Source organism: Muntiacus reevesi, chromosome 10 (assembly GCF_963930625.1).
Source record: "Muntiacus reevesi chromosome 10, mMunRee1.1, whole genome shotgun sequence".
NCBI classification, from domain to species: Eukaryota; Metazoa; Chordata; class Mammalia; order Artiodactyla; family Cervidae; genus Muntiacus; species Muntiacus reevesi.
This window is the reverse complement of record NC_089258.1, coordinates 21,831,781-21,851,414: the sequence shown is the minus strand read 5'-3', so window position 1 is coordinate 21,851,414 and position 19,634 is coordinate 21,831,781. Positions and strand designations below refer to the sequence as shown.

General features: G+C 46.4%; 1 protein-coding gene across 1 annotated transcript; it reads right to left on the bottom strand.

Annotated features, from left to right (window-relative positions):
* Positions 1-443: 443 nt before the first annotated feature.
* On the bottom strand, positions 444-9,262 carry CDK20 (cyclin dependent kinase 20). The gene is made up of 8 exons (XM_065946698.1): positions 8,897-9,262; positions 8,420-8,533; positions 5,692-5,880; positions 5,327-5,448; positions 5,065-5,127; positions 3,827-3,950; positions 3,202-3,357; positions 444-1,486 (listed from the first exon to the last, which is right to left on the bottom strand). The coding sequence occupies exons 1-8, from the start codon at positions 8,969-8,971 to the stop codon at positions 1,289-1,291; spliced, it is 1,041 nt and encodes a 346-aa protein (XP_065802770.1). The 5' UTR covers positions 8,972-9,262; the 3' UTR covers positions 444-1,288.
* Between the last annotated feature and the right edge of the window lie 10,372 nt (positions 9,263-19,634).

The window sequence follows — 19,634 nt, the reverse complement described above, 5'->3', positions numbered from 1 at the left end:
AGGTGAGAGATACCAGAAATTGACCTAGACTGAAACTTAGTCTTCAGATGTGGCTGGACAAACAGGCAGAGGCCAGATCCTTAAAACACCTTTAAAGTCAAGAGACACTTAAACATCCCTGCAAGCAACAACCGAGTTTACTGTGCTTTACCCTCAAAGAGCCCAGAAGGCAGTGATGGTGGCAGTTAGTCACCTCTGTAACCTCAGCGCTTGCAGAAGTTTATACATATGAGCACAAAATGTATATTTTGAATAAAAGACTGCTAGTAAGTTTCTCTCACTTGTCTGTTTTTAATCTATCCATGAACAAATAGCACACTGTCTTATTTACTATAGCCCTATGATATGTCTTGGTATGTGTCTGATACAGTAAATCCTTTCATTGCTTTTCTCCTTTTCTTCTGCTTCTCCCTCCTCTTAACCTTTTCATTTCCACATATGTATTTTCGGATTGGCTTACCAAATTATTAAATAAGAAAGACAAGAGCAAGTTTGGATTGTTTTGGTATTTACTGAGTTAACAAATGAATTCCAGGAATGTCTGTCTTATTTGCAAGATATCTGAGTGAAGAGGAGGTTCATGTGGTCCCAGCCTACCCTTATCCTGAGGGTGATGCTGGTAAACCAGTTTAAGGTGTGGAGGGTCACTACTGGGTCCCCCACTTGAGCCATCCCTGGGCCCTGACTTCTGTCACCTCACCTCTAATGGGAGCTCTGTTACATGAAGAACCTAGGAAGCCCCCAAGACTAAAGTAGCCATGAATGGGGCCACTTTCCAAAGGACCAGAGAGAAGCAAGGGCCAAGAGATGATGCCATCTGGGCCACTTCTCTCATATGAACTTCTTCTCTCTCCTCTATGGAAGAGGGGCGTATATCACATAGAACTACTCAGGGTTTTTATAATCAATCTCAAAATTGAACTAGTGTTTAATGTCTGAGAATAAAGTCAAACCAAACTTTCCTTCTCACTTGGGTTTCCAACATGAGGACATCTTAAACTTAGGGCTCCCTTAGATGGTTCTCCTGGGACAATGCCTGATGATGGCAGGCACGGGAGTGGAACTCTGCCCTCTTCTGATGGATCCCCCAGCAGCACACAGGTGGGAGGCGAACAGCACAGGTTGAGGGCGCCCTCTGCTGGGGCTGGATGGCCTCATCATCTGGCCAGGACCAGGGCCACTGTGGTCGAAATCAGGCTGGAGCAGAGGAACCAGTGGCTTGGGTTGTCCTTGGGAGGGGTGGGAAGTGGGGCGCGGGGGACAAGCCAACCGGGCCTGGCCCTGCATCTCAGCCCTCCGGGATGAAAGGCCGAATCAGCTCCGGGTTCAACAGTGACTCCTCGAGAGGCCGGTCCACGTGGAAGTCATGGACGTGGGGAGGTCCCGGGTGGGCCTTGGGGGCAGGTCCCCCTGGACGCTGGGGAATCGGCAGCTCCGAGGGGTGGACAGGCAGGGGAGCTGTGAAGAAGTAGTGATGCAGGAGGGCCTGAGGGGAGCGAGCAAGAGACAGCAAAAGGAAACCGGTCACTGCAGTTTTCCAGGTTCAGCTCACTTCCCCCTGGGGGGACAGCGGGGGATGTGAATACTGCCCGGAAGAAATTTTCTCATTCATGCATTCTCCATTCAAGATGATCCCAACACTCTGAGTGTTCACTGTTACAGCACTGCTCCAAAGACAGCAGATGCAGCAGTGAACAGGACAAAGAGCTCTGCCTTCAAGTCTTCCATAAAGTCAGGGGTTGGACACGACTGAACTACTAAGCACGGCACAGGACAGGCGGCGATAAACAAGATAAAGTGAGATGAACAGCACATCAGATCGGGGCCTACCCTCCCGTTCTTCAGGCCTGCAGCCGCCCCGGTTTTCCTTGTCCACGCTCTGACTTTCTCTTTCCCACAGCACCAATCATCTGATGCAGTTGAGCAGAGATCTGAAAGCTGAATGAGTGAGGCTCTGGGACAGAAGTGCACAGACCTTAGGACCTGAAGGAGGCCTGCGGTCCCAGGGAGTGAGCAAGGGGAAGGGAGCTGCAGGGTCACAGATGTGACGGCCCCACGTGTGTGATGCCCGTGGGCCACTAGGACCTGGACTTCTCTGCTGAGGAGACAGCCCTGCAAGGGAAGATGTGAGAGCCTGACTGGACAAGGCCCCTCTCTCTGCCGGGTGGAGGAGAGACTGAATGGGCAGGAGGAGAAGCAGGCTCTGCGAGGCAACTGGGCACGTGCGGGGAGGCAGGGGGCGCTTAGACGGGAGGCAGCAGCACGGGGCTGAGAAGAGGTCGGTTGGCTTTGTGCACGCGTGCTAAGTCACTTCAGTCGTGTCCAACTCTTTGCCCGCCCGGTTCCTCTGTCCTTAGGATTTCCCAGGCAAGAATACGGGAGTGAGGTACCATTCCCTTCTCCAGAGGATCTTCCTGACCCAGGGATCGAACCCGCGTCTTTTTTTTAATGTCTCCTGCATTGGCAGGCAGATTCTTTATCCCTGGTGCTACCTGGGAAGCCTCGGTTGGCTTCAGTACATCCTAAAGGCCTTGCTGACATTGGAACTCGCAGAGGGTGTATGTAAACACACACTGCTTATTCCAAGGGCAGGGAGGTGAGGCTGCCATGAGGTCAGATGGACAGGTACATATGACAGAGGCCTGACACCATTAGCCATCAGCCCATGGTTCTCCCCGCCTCCCTCGCCTGCAGCCACAGCCTACCCCTTCTGGGTCCTCCTCTCCAGGCCTCTGCTCATCATTTCTCTTGGGATGAAAGACTCCCCTGCCCTTCTCCAGAAGACTTGCACGAGCCCAGTGTCAGTCCCAACATCCCTCCCCTTGATGCCCAGAGACCGGCTGCCCTGCCCCACCACAGGGTGGAGAGCGCAGAGGAACAAGTCACGTCTGTTCACGTGGGATCAGGACCCAAGATGATGCTGGGCACATGCCAGATGCCAGTAAATTCTTCTTGAAGGAGTAAAGGGATGAAGAAGCAAGATGAACTCTTCAGCAAGGTGGGCATGCCCTTTTAATATGCCCACCTCTAGCCATCTGCTGACTCTCCAGGGTCTGCTCAGGAGAGGCACACCTTCTCCACGCCATCCCTCCCCTGTCTCCGGGGGTGCTGTTCCCGGCCCATCACAGGTTCCGAGGACCTCAACCTGCTGGGTCACAGGGGCCCAAACAAGGAGGGTAAGGGCAATGGGTGTCTCCCTACCTGGGAGGCAGAGATGCGCTGTTGTGGTGGGTAGAGGAGGAACCGCCCTAGCAGGTCCAAGGCCTGGGGAGAGGCGTCGGGCAGCACCTCCTCCAGGGGCACGGGTGCCTGCTCCTTGAAGGAGATCTTGTTGTAGTCGGGCAGCTCAGTGATCTCCTGGAGGAGAAGGGGGCTCATCAGGGCTGGCGCCCACCCCGCCAGCCCCCCCAGGAGTCAGTTCTTGCTTCCTGTCACCCACCTGCTGCCACTCACTCACAGATCCCCCATCCACCTGCCCCTGCTCGCACCACATCACTCATGACATCATGAGCTCACAGCACGATGTGAGTGAACATGTGCACATCTCAGGTGCCTGCTCCATGCCCAGCTTGGTAAGGGCTGTGTGTGTGCTGGGGATTAGCAGGAAGGAGTAGGGGCTGGTCCTACTCCTGGTCCTCCCCACTCCAGCAGATCAGGGATGGAGGAGATCCCATGCTGGGCCAGGACCAAGGTCTGGGAGGGTCTAGGAGGTGTGGGGCCATGAGACAGAAGACAGAAGATGCAGGGCGGTGGAGTTACGAGCTGGTGGGGGAAGAGAGGACACCCACGCCCACCCCTCCAAATGCTACCAAATGCCCCTACAAACCGGCCAGACTTGAGGACTGGGGGTGCCCAAGATTCGAAGCACACAGCAAAGCTGTTCGATGTCATTCTCTCCTGGGAAAAGGGGGGACCCGTTCAATAGCTCCCCCAGGATGCAGCCCACGGCCCTGCAGGTACAGAAGCCAAACATCTCAGAGATCTCACACCAGGGACACAGGTTTCCCCACTCCAGCACCCACACCTCCCCCTGCGGTCAAGACACCCACAAAGTAGCCTACAGATCTCCAGCTTCACACAGTCCAAAGCTTCAGCCCAGAATACAGAGCACAGCCCCTTCTCTAAATAGGTCTCAGGCCTCAACTCTGAAATATACATCAACCCAGTAGTTTGGAGAACTTCTCAGAACCTCATACTCTGGGACACACAGCCACCCCCTCCCATTCTGGGGCAGATCTCCAAAACAGCCCCAGACCTCGAACTCTTGTGAAGTCAAAGTCACTCAGTCGTGTCTGATTCTTTGCGACTCCAAGAACTGTAGCCTGCCAGGCTCCTCTGTCCATGGAATTCTCCAGGCAAGAATACTGCAGTGAGTAGCCTTTCCCTTCTCCAGGGGATCTTCCCAACCCAGGGATCGAACCCAGGTCTCCCACACTGCAGGAGGATTCTTTACCATCTAAGTCACCAGGGAAGCCCAAGAATTCTGGAATGGGTAGCCTATCCCTTTCTCCAGCGGATCTTCCTGACCCAGGAACCAAACCAGGGTCTCCTGCATTGCAGGTGGATTCTACCAACTGAGCTACCAGGTAAGTCAGTCATGTCCGACTCTGTGATCCTAAGGCCTGTAGCCCACAAGGCTCCTATGTTCATGGAATTCTCCAGGCAAGAATACTAGAGTGAGTTGCCATGCATCCGACTCCAAATAAAGGTTCAGGGCCTTCATATCCAGCGACCCAGGCCTCTGCATAACTCAGGGACATTACATCCTGGGATGTCAGCCCCTGCATACCGGCTTAGCCTCGGACTGCCTTCCCAGCCTCAGCCCAGAAACTTCCTACAGGGACAATCACTCCAATCCCACTTGACCCCTTCCAACTCAAAACTGTCATGGGGAGGATCACTGACTCCAAACTCCTCAGAGATACTCTAACCAGAGGAGACACTCCCAAGGCAACCTAGAGCGCACAGCAGGGAAAACCCCCAAACAGCTTAGAGACCTCAATGTCCAGGAGGAAAGGTGACTCAGCTACCCACGTCCCCCCGTCTAGCCCACGGGAGTCTCACCAGAGGTCGACACCCTGATCGTACTGGCGGGCACCATACAGGAGCTCGGGAGCTCGATACCACCTATGAGGGGAGGGCAGGGGGTCACAGGTAGGTCACTGGTCTGTCAGAAAGCTGCCCTGGAAGGCCACCCTGACCCCCACACCAGCCCCAGTAGCACTTGTTTGGACAGAACATCTCTGTCCAAAATCACCTCTTCCCCAGTAGGAAGGTTGGGGGCCTATCCTTTGCCATATCCCGCCCAGAAACTGGTCCTCCCTACCTGGTAGCCACCTGGTGCGTGTAGAGGCGGTTGCTGTCTGGGGAAAAGACCCGGGCCAGGCCAAAATCCGCTATCTTGAGCTGGCCTGAGGCACTGATAAGCAGGTTGGCTGGTTTCAGGTCCTGAGGGCACCAAAAGAAGCATCAGTCCCTCCAGATCCCCCAGTGGACCTCGGGACAGGAGGGCTTGGCAGGCTGGACACCCGGGTGAGCCCAGGAACCGGTCTCCTCCAGGGCTACAACCCCGATCACTTGCCCCTAGGCCCTGCCCCTTCTGTCCCCTCCCAAACCATGCCCTTTATCAAGGGCTGGCCTATTCCCAGCCCAGCCATCCACAGGCCCACCCCAGCCCACGGTGGCACTGACCCGATGCACAATGTTGTTGGCATGGCAGAAGGCGACGCCCTTGAGCAGCATCTGTAAGTAGCTCTTGACCTGCGCCTGGGCCAGTGGCCTCTGGGTGTGGCGCACCACCTCAGCCAGATCGGACAGCATGAACTCGAAGGCCAGCACGAAGCCTGCGCCATGTGGGAACACGGCCTTCAGCTGCACAACCTGCAATGCGGTACCCCGTCAGCCTCCAGACTCAGACGTGGCTCAGACTCTCCCGGACCCTCAGCCCCTGCGCTGACAGAGGACCAGGCAGGCAGAGAAGGTGACGAGAGACCTGAGCTCAGGATCAGGGAGCTGGGTGCTCTCTTGCTCCCTTCTCCCAGAAGAAGGCCAGTCCCTACTGGAATCCCGTGGTAAACACTCAGGTCTAGTGGTAAAGAACTCGCCTGCCAATGCGAGAGACCTAAGAGATGTGGGTTTGATCCCTGAGTTGAGAAGACATGGCAGCCCACTCCAGTATGCTTGCCTGGAGAATTCCATGGACAAGAATGGATTGGTGGGTCACAGTCCATGAGGTCGCAAAGTGTCAGACACGACTGAAATGATTTAGCTCTAGCAAACCCTCAGGGGAAAGGAGGTCTAAGAAAGGCCAACAGAGGGCAGTGTCTGATCCCCCACCCAGCCCACAAACTGGAAAATCATCTGGAAACACACATACACATTAGTGATCACAGCTCCCAGCACTGGGACAGCAGGAGACATGCCATATAAACTGGGGGCCCACAAGGTCACAGGGCTGGCTACACAGCAGTGAGCCGGAGGGAGGGCCAGTAGGTTCTCAAGGGCTTTAAGGAGCTTGGGGGACAAATGACTGAGAAACTAACAAACCTATAGGGTATTCTGATGAAAACAGAAGAGGACAGATGGGGTGAGGTCTGTTATACAGGGATCTGGGAAGGAGCTGTGGGCAGGGGAACAGCAAACACAAGGCCCCAAGGCAAGAATAGGAAGGAGGCTGCTCTGTTCTATACTCCTGGAGTCTCAACAGTGCTGTTTTTCGGAGAGACATGTAAGAAATTTTGCTGAATGAATGAAGAGGCTGGCATGAGCCGGAGCAGATAGAGATAGTTCTTTTGGAGTGAAGAGAAGCTGCTGGAGCTTTTCAAGCTGGGGAGTGGATTCATCTACATTTTTTTGACTGTGGAGTGGGAGTAGCGGCAGGGAAGGTAGAGGAGTGAAGGGGGAGCTGTTGCAGTTGTTCTGATGAGAGGTGAGGATGGCCTGGGCCAGGGGAATATCTGGAGTGTTTTAAAGACAGACCCTTCAGGCCTGCTACACAGGACATAGGAGTGTATCACCAACTTCCCATGGGCCCTCCAACCAGCTCACACAAGCTGTTGGCAAGCCCTTTTACTGTCCTCAAAAAACAAGAATGGCTGTAGTGCTGTTTTTCTGATTTTGATGGTAGCAGACAGTCATTTTACAAATTGGGACAAACATATAGATTCAGATAATACACAAAATTATAACAAAAAAACCCCCAGCAAAAGTAAAATCCTACCACCTATAGTCAACAGTAGGAGTCTATCCCACCAGACTTTACAAGAGACATGGTATACACAGACACATACTCATATGTGTGAGTGTGTGTTGTGTGTGTTAGTTGCTCAGTCATGTCTGACTCTTTGTGAACCCATGGACTGTAGCCCACCAGGCTCCTCTGTCCATGGGATTCTCCAGGCAAGAATACTGGAGTGGGTTGCCATGCCCTTCTCCAGCGGATCTTCCAGATCCAGTGATCAAACTCGGGTCTCAGGTATTGCAGGCAGATTCTTTGCCATCTTAGCCACCTGGGAAGCCTATATATATCTACGTATGTAAATATATATATATATATATACACATGAAATATTCTTACACAAAACCAGGATGACACATGCAGTTCTAAAACATGCTTTTTTCACCAAAATATCATGGACATCTCTAGAGAATAAGAAGCAAGTCAGAGTGTTGCCTACTCTTGGGAGGGTGGGCCTAGCCTTGTCACTCCCCAGGAAGTTAAGTACCTTCTCTACTCAGGATATGGACAAGAGAGAAAACCACATAATGAGCCTGGGTGTGTGGTGTCTCTCCCCATGTGCCCACAGCCCCTCTCATGCCTGTCACATACAAGTCACACCAAGTGGACCCTGTAGCCTTTGTTTGTCTCCCCTGCCACACTTCAGTTCTCAAGAGCAGGTTAGGGGCCACTTTCTGTGTCCCCAGTGCCCGGCAAAGGGCAGAGCCTGTGGGAGACCCTAATGTTAAAACGCTGATTCTGCAATCAGGCCAAAGCCTCCACAGACAGGCTGAGCCAGCTGAGTGCCCATGAGTAGGCCCTGGCCTGAGAGAGAGAGAGCCTGAAACCTGCCTTGCAGGATGGAGGAGAAAACTCAGAAGGACCGTGTACATAAAGCAGTTAACCCAGCCTGCAGAACGTAACAGGAGCTCAAAAGGTGGCAATAATCATTATCATTAGAAATCACTATATGCTTTGAGAGAAAGGATAAATGAGTCAATGAATAAACAAGTAGGCAAGAAATAAATGGGTGAACAAGAGGGAATGAGTGAGGAATGAAATAACTGGGTGAATGAATGTGGACAAGAAAGGCAGTGAGTTGAGGGGTGAGGATGCAAACAAGGCAACACAGTGACCGCAGGCCCTCAGAGTGGGAGTGAGCAAGGAGGGCGGACAGCCCCTCAGAACAGCAGCCCCACTCACATACTGACTGTCCTCAATCTCCTGCAGGGCCTTGATCTCCCGCAGGACCTGGTTGGGGATGCCATCCTCCAGCCGCCGCAGGGCCACCTTCTTGAGGGCAACGATCTCTCCAGTCTGTTTGGGACAGAACGCAGACACTGCCAGCCCGTCCCGGCTGGGAAAACGGGTGCGACGCCTAGGGTTGAGGTCCTCGTGGGGGTGAAACGCGCCCCCCAACCCGTGCTGGAGGGAAATCAGGGCCAACCGGCGCAGAGATGGGCAAACAACTCAAGAGATATCCACGCCAGGGTCCTAGGGGAACTCGCTGAAAGCACGGTTGGTAGCTGGCCGCAACTTGGAAGCCCTCCCCTCCGCGGGCAAAAGAGGCGGGCGCACGCCAGGACGAACTACCGGGAGGCAGAAGCTATGGCCCAAGCATGGGTCAGGAAGGCGGGGAGATCTCAATGGAACCGAAGGAGGAAGGGGCTGGATGCTCACCTCCACGTGCTTGGCTTTGAAGACGATGCCGTGCGCACCCTCCCCTATGCGCCCCAAGATGCAGTACTGCTCCATGGCCCTCTGTCTGCCCTGCACCCAGACCCGTCGCAATCATAGACCCTTCCCTGGCACCGGACCCTGCCGCGTTAGCCCGCCCCGGCTCCCGCCCCAGACGCGGCTGCCTAGCAACGGCGCGGAAACTAGCGCCCGGGCCAGGAGGCCGAGGGCAACTAGGGATGGTGTCCGGGCCTCTCAGTGCCTTTCCCTAGGACCTCGCCATCGCGCCTCAGTGCGCTTCACTCAGAGGAAGTCATCCGTGCGCAGGCCGTGCGGGCGGGAACGATGGTCACCACTGATCCCTCTCGGCTCTGCCGAGTACCACGTGACCAGTGATGCCATGTTACGCAAAAGGGCGGGGCCACGCAGCCCGAGGGCAAAGCCGAGAGGTGGTGGGAAGGCGCTAAACTGGCGGGAGGGCGGAGCCGCTCTTCCGGGAGGAGGCGAGCACCGCGCGGGGAGGGGCGGGGCCGTCCACCCGGGGGCGTGGCTGCGGCGCCGAGGGCGTGGCCGAAAAGTTACAGGGAGGGGCGGGCTCCTCCCCCAGAAGGCCGGGATCCCTCCGCCCCCTTACCGAGAGGTGGCCGCTTCCACCTAGGAAAACACACAGGTGCCGTTTTCCGCCTTTAAGCCCCAGAGCCAGTGATGGTTGAAGCGAGACGGGTTCCGGTCTGCGTTGTGGAGGGAGCGTCAAATGGCAGCATTTAAGACAGCTTTTAAAAAGTGCAAACTCTGACGCACAATGTCTGGGGACTTCTAATAAGGAAACACTGGAGGAATTTGCAGACTGAGGGATTTTTAAGAAGTGCATGCCGTCAAAGGATGTTGACAAAAGCAAGTAGCTTTTTAAAACTTCTGAAGAGGTGTTTAATCTCAGACACGATGAGATAAACCGTAAAATAACCCAATCACAACTAAAATAATAATAAAATAATCACATCACAGGTGTATATCCTCTTTGACCCACTTCTAGAACCTCCTCCAACAGATGCATCGCACACATGTGAAATGACACGTGAAAAGTCAGTCATTGAATCGCAGATGAATTGCAAAAACTTAGAAACAGCATAGATGTCCATCGATAGGAGACTGTCTAAATTGTGATACACGCATCAATTACGCTACCTTAAAAATGAACCAGGATGCTTTTCTATGTACAGTAACGGGAAGATTTCTAAGATAAGTTAAGTGAAAAGGACAAGACGAAGAAAAAGTATATAGAGTGCCACTAGCTGTGTAAAAAGAAAATAAAAGAATATAAATAATGCTTGTTCATGTATTACAAGGTGTCTGGGAAATACTCAAGATTTCATTATTGTGTTTACCTGGTGAAGGGACCAGAAGGATTGGGGACAAGGTAGGAGGCGGTCTTTTCACTGGGCCTCTTTGGATTTTTTGAAATGTGAACCGTATAATTTATTAATTCTTCAAAAAATAAATATTTTTCTGGCTCAGAAATTGTACTCTGCTTTAACAATTTCAGAAGAAGGCCTTGATGTCCATACAGAGATAGTCACCCTGTTTGATGATGGCAGAGGCCAGAAAATAAGTCAAATATCCCATGGAAGAATCGTGAATAAGTTATGAGTGCCTTAGAATGGAATGCTCTACAGCTATTGCAGATGGTGTGGGTAAATACAGCAGTGAAATGGGAAAGGATGGTCTTCAAAAAATGGTACTGGGTCATTTGGAATGTCATATGAGGAAGAAATGTCTATTGATGCAAATCTCAAATTGTACACAAAAATTGATTCCAGATGGACTGCAGACCTAAATATAAAAGATAAACAATGAAGCTCTTAGAAGAAAACATGATATTTTAATGACTTTGGATTAGGTAAGGATTTTCTAAATGAGGTTACAGAAAATGTTAAAAGACAAATAAAAATGAAAAGTTGAACTTTGTCAATCGTAAGAACATCAGTCTATCATAAGAAACTACATTTAGAGAGTGAAGAACAAAGCCACAAAGAGGAGAAGATATCGTTAACACATGTATCTGACAAAGAACTCATATCCAGAACTTATTAAGAACTCTTGCAAAGTCGTAAGAAGCAAACTTTCAGAAAAATGGGCAAAATATAGGATAGACACTTCACAAGAGGAGATACACAAATGGCCCATAAACATTTGAAAAGTTCTGTGCGAATTCCACTAGTCATCAGGAAATTTTAGATCAAAACCATAGTATAATAGTCACCATAATATCATTCCACTCCTAGGAATTTAACTTGGCAGAAATGTGTATACATACATTTGTGGTTTTTTTTTGTTTGAGGAGGGTATGGCAACTCATTCCAGTATTCTTGCCTGGAGAGTCTCATGGACAGAGGAGCCTGGCAGGCTACAGTCCATAGGATGGCACAGAGTCGGACATGACTGAAGTGACTTACCACTCACGCACATATTTTCTTTAACACCAGAAACACAGAAGAATGTTGATAACAGCACTCTTTTAAATAGCTCAAACCTGGAAACAACCTCAAAGTCTATAGTAGAATAAATAATGGCAGGATTTTTCACCTAATGGAGTGCTACATAGTAATGAGAATAAACAAAGCCTTATTATTGGCAACAACATGGATGAATCTCAAGCACAATGCTCAAAGAAACTAGACATAAAATAATGTGAAATGGTGCAGCTGCTATGGAGAACAGTATGGCAGTTCCTCAAAAATTAAAAATAGAACTACTATGTGATCCAGCAATTCTACTTCTGAATATATATCAAAAGAATTAATAGCAAGACCTTAAAGAAATATTTGCACTTCCATATTCATAGTAGCACTGTTCACAGTAGGCAAGAGGAATAAGCAACCCAAGTGTCCATAGAGAGATAAATGGATAAACAAAATATAATATATACATACAATGGAATACTACTCTTCTTTTTTTTAACTGATCGGCGTGGTATGTGGGATCTTAGTTCCCTGACCAAGGATGGAACGAACCCGTGCCCCTAGCTTTGGAAAAACAGAGTCCTAACCACCGGACCACCAAGGAAGTCCTAGAATACTATTCATTCTTAAAAAGGAAGAAAATTCTGCCACATGGTACGATGTGAGTGAACCTTGAGGACATTATGCTAAGTGAAATAAGCTAGTCACAAAAACAAAAATACCGTATGATTCCACTTACATGAAGTATGTAGAGAAATCAAATTCATATCAACAGAAGGTAGGCTGATGGTTGCTGGTGGAGGAAGAAATGGGGTCCTGTTGTTTGCTGGTTATAGAGTTTGTTTTCCCATATGAAAACGTCTGGATATTGGTTTCACAGTACTGTAAATATGCTTCACACTACTGAACTGTACAGTTAGAAATTGTTCAGGTGGTAAATTGTTTAAATGGTAAATTTTATATATTGTTTTCCACAATTAACCCTTTTTAAATAAAAAAAAGAATTTTTAAATAAACATAATCTGAAAGACTGGTAAGACATTAAGAGTAGATCTAAAATTTAGGAGAGGTGGAAGAGGGCAGGGCTGAAAAAAATATTTGAATAGATAATGATTGAAACCTTCACAAATTTGGGAAAGGTATAACCTACAGTTTGAAGAAGTTGAGTCAATCTCAGAAAGAATAGGCCCCAAAATATCATCATGCCCCAAAACATCATAAATCAAATTACTGAAAACTAGAAGAAAAAAACAAAAAAGCAACTCTTGAATGCAGCCAGCAGTCATAGAAAAATGATACATTGCCTCCTGGGGCAGAATGCCTAATTTTTGTGATTTTTCATTAGAACCCATAGAGGCCAGAAGGAAACAGCACATTTTTCAAGTGCTAAGAGAAAGAAACTTTTAACATGATTCTACATCCAGTGAGAATATACTTCAGGAATGAAAATGAAATGAAGCCATCCTCAGATGAAGGAAAATTGAGTGAATGTGCTCTCAGTGAACTTAATAAAAAAATTGCTAAAGGAAGTTTTTGAAAGGAGAAGGGGAATGGTAACAGAAGGAAACATGGAGTGTCAGGAGCAAAAAAGAGGAATAGAAAGGCTTAATATTTGGACTTGACTTGTTGGTGAAGTGGATAAGAGTCCGCTGGCCAATGCAGGGGATTTAGGTTTGATCCCTAGCCAGGAAGATTCCACGTGAAGAGGAGCAATTAAGCCTGTGAGCCACAACTTCTGAGCCTGCATGCTGCAACTTCTGAAGCCCAAGTGCCCTAGAGCCCAAAGCCTGTGCACTGCAACAGAAAGTAGCTCCAGTTCGCCAAAGCTAGAGAAAAGCCCTCGCAGAAATGAAGACCCAGAGCAGCCAAAAATAAACAAATAAATACATAAATGTGTAAGAAAAAGGGTTACTTTTTGGTGAGGATAATAGATTATCCTCCCACTGGGGTTTTATCAAGAAATTATGCTTTATATTTAAAAACAAAAAAATTATAGTGCTATTTGAAGTGTTTCTCAAAGTATTCACAAATAATATTTAAAACAGAAAATAAGAAAATGCTAAAAAAAAAAGAAAAAATAAGGTGCACGTGAGCCAACAGAAAGAGCTTCCAATTTCCAAAGCTGAAACAATTTGACCAGGAAAATAAGATGTAGTATTGGGTTATAACCAAAAGTATAAAATAAATATCCATGAATCACTATTAATAAATAAATGATAAATAGATAAAGGGTAATAGAAAGTATCCTGTTCAAAAGAATTCCAGATTACTTATTCAAGTACTCTGCTCTCAGGAGATGCAGCATAACCCCCCACTATTTTTTTTGTAATCTAATTTTCAACTTATTAAATTATCTAAAAGATAATGAGCTATGAAAGCTCATTTTCTTAACCTTGTAAACATCAGTAATGATTGTGATTAATTTCAAATACCTTGGGCTTCCCTGGTGATTCAGATGGTTAAGACTCTGCCTGCAATACAGGAGACCTGGGTTTGATCCTTGGGTTGGAAAGATCCCCTGGAAAAAGGAATAGCAAACCACTCCAGCATTCTTGCCTGGAGAATCCCATGGGCAGAGGAGCCTGGCGGGTTATAGTCCATGGGGTAGCAAAGAGTTGGACTATGAAAGTTCATTTTCTTAAACATGTAAACATCAGTAATGATTCCAGTCAAATTCTCTCAAGTAACTTATATGGCAGCCACAAATTTACAATGACCTTAAACAACATATATAAGCAATTGCAATAATTATGAAATTTTATCATGAAATTTAAATTCATTCATGTTTAAATTCTATTCTAAAATAATCAATAGATTCACTCTATCAATAGAGTCACTCTATTCCTTATTTCTGTACAATTTGGTATACCTTCCTTCAGTTCAGTTCAGTTCAGTTCAGTTGCTCAGTCATGTCCGGCTCTTTTCTACCCCATGGACTGCAGCACACCAGGCTTCCCCATCCATCACCAACTTCCGGAGCTTGCTCAAACTCGTGTCCATTGAGTCGGTGATTCCACCCAACCATCTCACCCTCTGTCATCCCCTTCTCCTCCTGCCTTCAGTCTTTCCCAGCATCAGGGTCTTTTCCAATGAGTCGGTTCTTCGAATTGGGTGGCCAAAGTATTGGAGCTTCAACATCAACATCAGTCCTTCCAGTGAATATTCAGGACTGTTTTCCTTTAGAATTGATTGGTTGGATCTCCTTGCAGTCCAAGGGACTCTCAAGAGTCTTCTCCAACACCACAGTTCGAAAGCATCAATTCTTCGGCACTCAGCTTTCTTTGTGGTTTAACTCTCACATCCATACGTGACTACTGGAAAACCATAGCTTTGGCTAGATGAACCTTTGTTGGCAAAGTAATGTCTCTGATTTTTAATATGGTGTCTAGGTTGGTCATAACTTTTCTAGCAAGGAGCAAGTGTCTTTTAATTTCATGGCTGCAGTCACCATCTGTAGTGATTTTGGAGCACAAGAAAAGAAAGTTTCTCACTGTTTCCATTGTTTCTCCATCTATTTGCCATGAAGTGATAGGACCAGATGCCCTGATCTTAGTTTTTTGAATGCTGAATTTTAAGCCAGCCTTTCCACTCTCTTCTTTCACTTTCATCAAGAGGCTCTTTAGTTCTTCTTCACTTTCTGCCATAAGGCTGGTGTCATCTGCATATCTGAGGTTATTGGTATTTCTCCTGGCAATCTTGATCCCAGCCTGTGCTTCATCCAGCCCAGCGTTTCTCATGATGTACTCTGCATAGAAGTTAAATAAGCAGGGTGACAATATACAGCCTTGACATACTCCTTTTCCTATTTGGAACCAATCTGTTGTTCCATGTCGAGTACTAACTGTTCTTGACCTGCATACAGATTTCTCAGGAGGCAGTTAAGGTGGTCTGGTATTCCTATCTCTTTAAGAATTTCCCAGTTTGTTGTCATCCACACAGTCACAATATTAGTCACCCTAATATTAGTGTTATTAATTCCAGAAAAACATCTATTTCTGCTTTATTGACTATGCCAAAGCCTTTGACTGTGTGGATCACAATAAACTGTGGAAAATTCTGAAAGAGATGGGAATACCAGACCACCTGACCTGCCTCTTGAGAGACCTATATGCAGTTCCAGAAGCAACAGTTAGAACTGGACATGGAACAACAGACTGTTTCCAAATAGGAAGAGGAGTATGTCAAGGCTGTATACTGTCACCCTGCTTATTTAACTTCTATGCAGAGTACATCATGAGAAATGCTGGGCTGGATGAAACACAAGCTGGGATCAAGATTGCCAGGAGAAATACCAATAACCTCAGATATGCAGATAACACCACCCTTATGGCAGAAAGTGAAGAAGAACTAAACTAAAGAGCCTCTTGATGAAAGTGAAAGAGGAGAGTGAAAAAGTTGGCTTAAAGCTCAACATTCAGAAAACTAAGATCATGGCATCTGGTCCCATCACTTCATGGCGAATAGAAGGGGAAAGAGTGGAAACAGTGGCTGACTTTATTTTTCTGGGCTCCAAAATCACTGTAGATGGTGGTTGCAGCCATGAAATTAAAAGACGCTTACTCCTTGGAAGGAAAGTTATGACCAGCCTAGACAGCATATTAAAAAGCAGAGACATTCCTTTGTCAACAAATGTCCGTCTAGTCAAAGCTATGGTTTTTCCAGTGGTCATGTATGGATGTGAGAGTTGGACGATAAAGGAAACTGAATTGATGCTTTTGAACTGTGGCATTGGAGAAGACTCTTGAGAGTCCCTTGGACTGCAAGGAGATCCAACCAGTCCATCTTATAGGAGATCAGTCCTGGGTGTTCATTGGTAGGACTGATGTTGAAGCTGAAACTCCAATACTTTGGCCACCTCATGTGAAGAACTGACTCATTTGAAAAGACCCTGATGCTGGGAAAGATTGAGGGCAGGAGGAGAAGGGGACGACAGAGGATGAGATGGTTGGATGGCATCGCCTACTCAATGGACATGGGTTTGGGTGAATTTCGAGAGTTGGTGATGGCCAGGGAGGCCTGGCGTGCTGCAGTTCATGGGGTTGCAAAGAGTCGGACATGACTGAGCAACTGAACTGAATGCTTCTTTTGATGTTTTCCTGTGGCTTCAGAAAATTTTGCATTAATTCTTTCCAGGAGTTATATTCAAATTTACAGATGCCTCTTCCCCTCAGAACAGCAGGTTTTGCAGGATCTTGGCTATCAATCAATTTGTAAGTATCTTTTCTGACCCTACTATTAAAAGGAATTAAACTCTAGTGATATATTATGTGGCTGAGTCCCTGTAATATATTTGGACTTTTCTCTCCCTTCCCCCCTCCCTCTCTCTTACATATTTTCATTTCTGTAAGTTGTTGTCTTTCCAGTACATGAATAGCTCCCCACTTTTTAACTGCTGGCTGTATGTCGTGTCATACTGTCAAAGAGGACACTACGAAAAGTTAATAAAAAGACTATATTGTTGTTATTCAGTGGCCCAGTTGTGTTCAGTTTTTTGTGACCCCATGGACTGCAGCATGCCAGGCCTCCCTGTCCCTCACTGTCTCCCGAAGTTTGCCCAAGTTCATGTTCATTGCATTGGTGATGCCATTCATCCATCTTATCTGAAATGAAAATCAAGTGAAATCAAATGAAAAATACTCTACAGGGAAGAAATCTGACAAGACTCCACCTCAGTCAGGAGATAAGGTCATTACTAGTGATAAGCCGTGCTGATAGTATGTTCTACTGATATGTGGAGAGAGTGGCACTTTACCTCTGCTGTCTTCCTTCCCAAATCCCATAATCTCTATCAAATCATGAGAAAACGTCACGCAAATCCCGAACGTGGACCATCCTACAAAATAGGTGAACAACACTCCTCAAAACTGGCAAGGTCATCAAGAACAAGGAAAGTCTGAGAAACCGCCATAGCCAAGTGAAAATCACTCAGTTGTGTCCGATTCTCTGTGACCCCACGAACTGTACAGTCCATGGAATCCTCCCAGGGCAGAATACTGGAGTGGGAGCAGGGATCGAACCCAGGTCTCCAGTATTGCAGGCTGATTCTTTACCAGCTGAGCCACAAGGGAAGCCCATAACCAAGAGGAGCCTAAAGAGACATGACAACGAAATAGAACTTGATATCTTAGAATACCAGGACAGAAAAAACATATTTGGTAGAAACTAAGGAAATCTGAATAAAGTATGGACTTCAGTCAATAATAATGTGTCAACATTCATTTATTAATTATTGTAGATGTGCCATAACTAATACAAAATGTTAATAGAAGAAGCTGTGTTGTGAAGTATGTGTAAGCTGTATTATTGTTGTGATTTTTCTGTAAATCTAAAACTGTCCTAAAATTTTAAAATTTCCTCTAAAAAAATCATTAAAACAGTAATCACAGGGACTTCCCTGGTGGTCCAGTGGTTAAGAACCTGCCTCGCAGTGCCGGGGACACGGGTTCAATCTGTGGTCCAGGAAGAGACCACATGCTTTCTACAGATGTCTGTTGGATTTAATTGTGTTTAAGTGTTGTTCTAGTCTTTTATTTCCTGGCTTTTCTTTTGCTTAGTTGTTCTATTATCGAAAGTGGGACGTGATGTCTTCAACTTTTATTGTTGAATTATGTATTTCTCCTTTCAGTCAAGTCTGGTTTCGTTCCACTGTATTTTAGGACTCTATTGTTAAGTGAATATGTGTGTATAATCTTTTTTCTTGCTGAATTGTCCTATTTATTTCCTTAAATACCTCTACAAAGTGTCTTTTGTTTCCAGTAACAGTTTTTATCTTAAAGTCTATGTTGACTCCTACCAGTATAACCACTTGACTCCTTTGGTTACTATTTGCATTCTGTATCTTTTCTCATCTTTTAACTTTCTAAAGAGAGTCCCTTGTATACAGCTTATAACTGGATCATGTTTTTGGGAAAATCCATTCTGTCAATCTCTCTCTTTTGATTGGAATGTCTAATTCATTAGCATTTGTTGTAGTGATTTCTGAAGTAGGATTTACATCTACCAATTCATATTTATTTTCTATGTCTTTTTCAATTCTCTGTTCCTCTATTATCAGCTTCTTTTGTATTAAATAGATGTTTTCTAGTGTGTTCAGTTTCAATTCTCTTGTCATTTTTGTTTACGATGTTTAGAAAAATTTTTTTTCTTAATGTTTCTCTGGGTGGTAAAATTAACATATTAACTTAAAACAATCTAACATTTTGTTTTTGTTTTGCCTTGCATGTGACTTGCAGAGTCTTAGTTCCCCAACCAGGGATCAAACCTGTGCCCTCAGCAATGAAAGTGTGGATCCTAACCATTGGACAGCCAGGGAATTCCCAACAATCAATTATTTTAATTAATACTAAATTTCAGTCACATGGAAAAACTTTGTTCCTATATATCTCTGTTCCTTCCCCTCTCCTTTATATTGTTATTATTATACAAATCAATCTTTATACACAGTGTGACCATCAATACAGATTTATAATTATTGCTTTATGCACTTGTCTTTTAAATCAAATGGGAAAAATAGAATTACACAGAGCATATATATTTATGTTGTTATTTGCAGTTACTTATGTAGTTATCTTTACTGGTGCCATGTCGACTCCAGTTACTCTCAAGAGTCCTTTTATTTCAACCCAAATAACTCCTTTTAGAATTTTTCGTGGGGCAGATCTAATTCCTCCTTCATTTGTGAAGTATAGTTATGCCAGATGTAGAATTCTTGGTTGACAGTTTTTATTTTCAGCACTTTCAGTGTCACCCCACCACCTTCTGGCTGTCCTGGTTTCTAAGGTGAAATTAGCACTTAATCCCATGGACAGAGGAGTCTGGCGGGCTACAGTCCATAGGGTTGCAAAGAGTTGGGGACGACTGAATCGACAACGTGAACGCATATGAGGATCTCTTGTAAATAGGGAGTGACTCCTCCTGCTGCTTTCGGGAGTCTCTTTTTCTTTGGCTTTCAGAATTTAACAGTGATCTCATTCTCAGGAAATGGAAAGTCTCTTTTCATCATAGGGAGCTTCGTGGGAGCTTAGGCTATTCTGTGTACTCACTTTCTGAGACAATTTTCGAGCTTGCTGCGATGTAGATGCCCAGCAGCACCCTAGACCTACTGAATCAGACTCTGTATTTTTAATAGGGTCTCAAGATGACTCAGTGGTAAAGAATCTGCCTGACAATGCAGGAATTGCATGTTCGATCCCTAGGTCATGAAAATCCTCTGGAAGAGGAAATGGCAACCCACTTTAGTATTCTTGCCTGGGAAATCCCATGGACAGAGGAGGCTGGTGGGC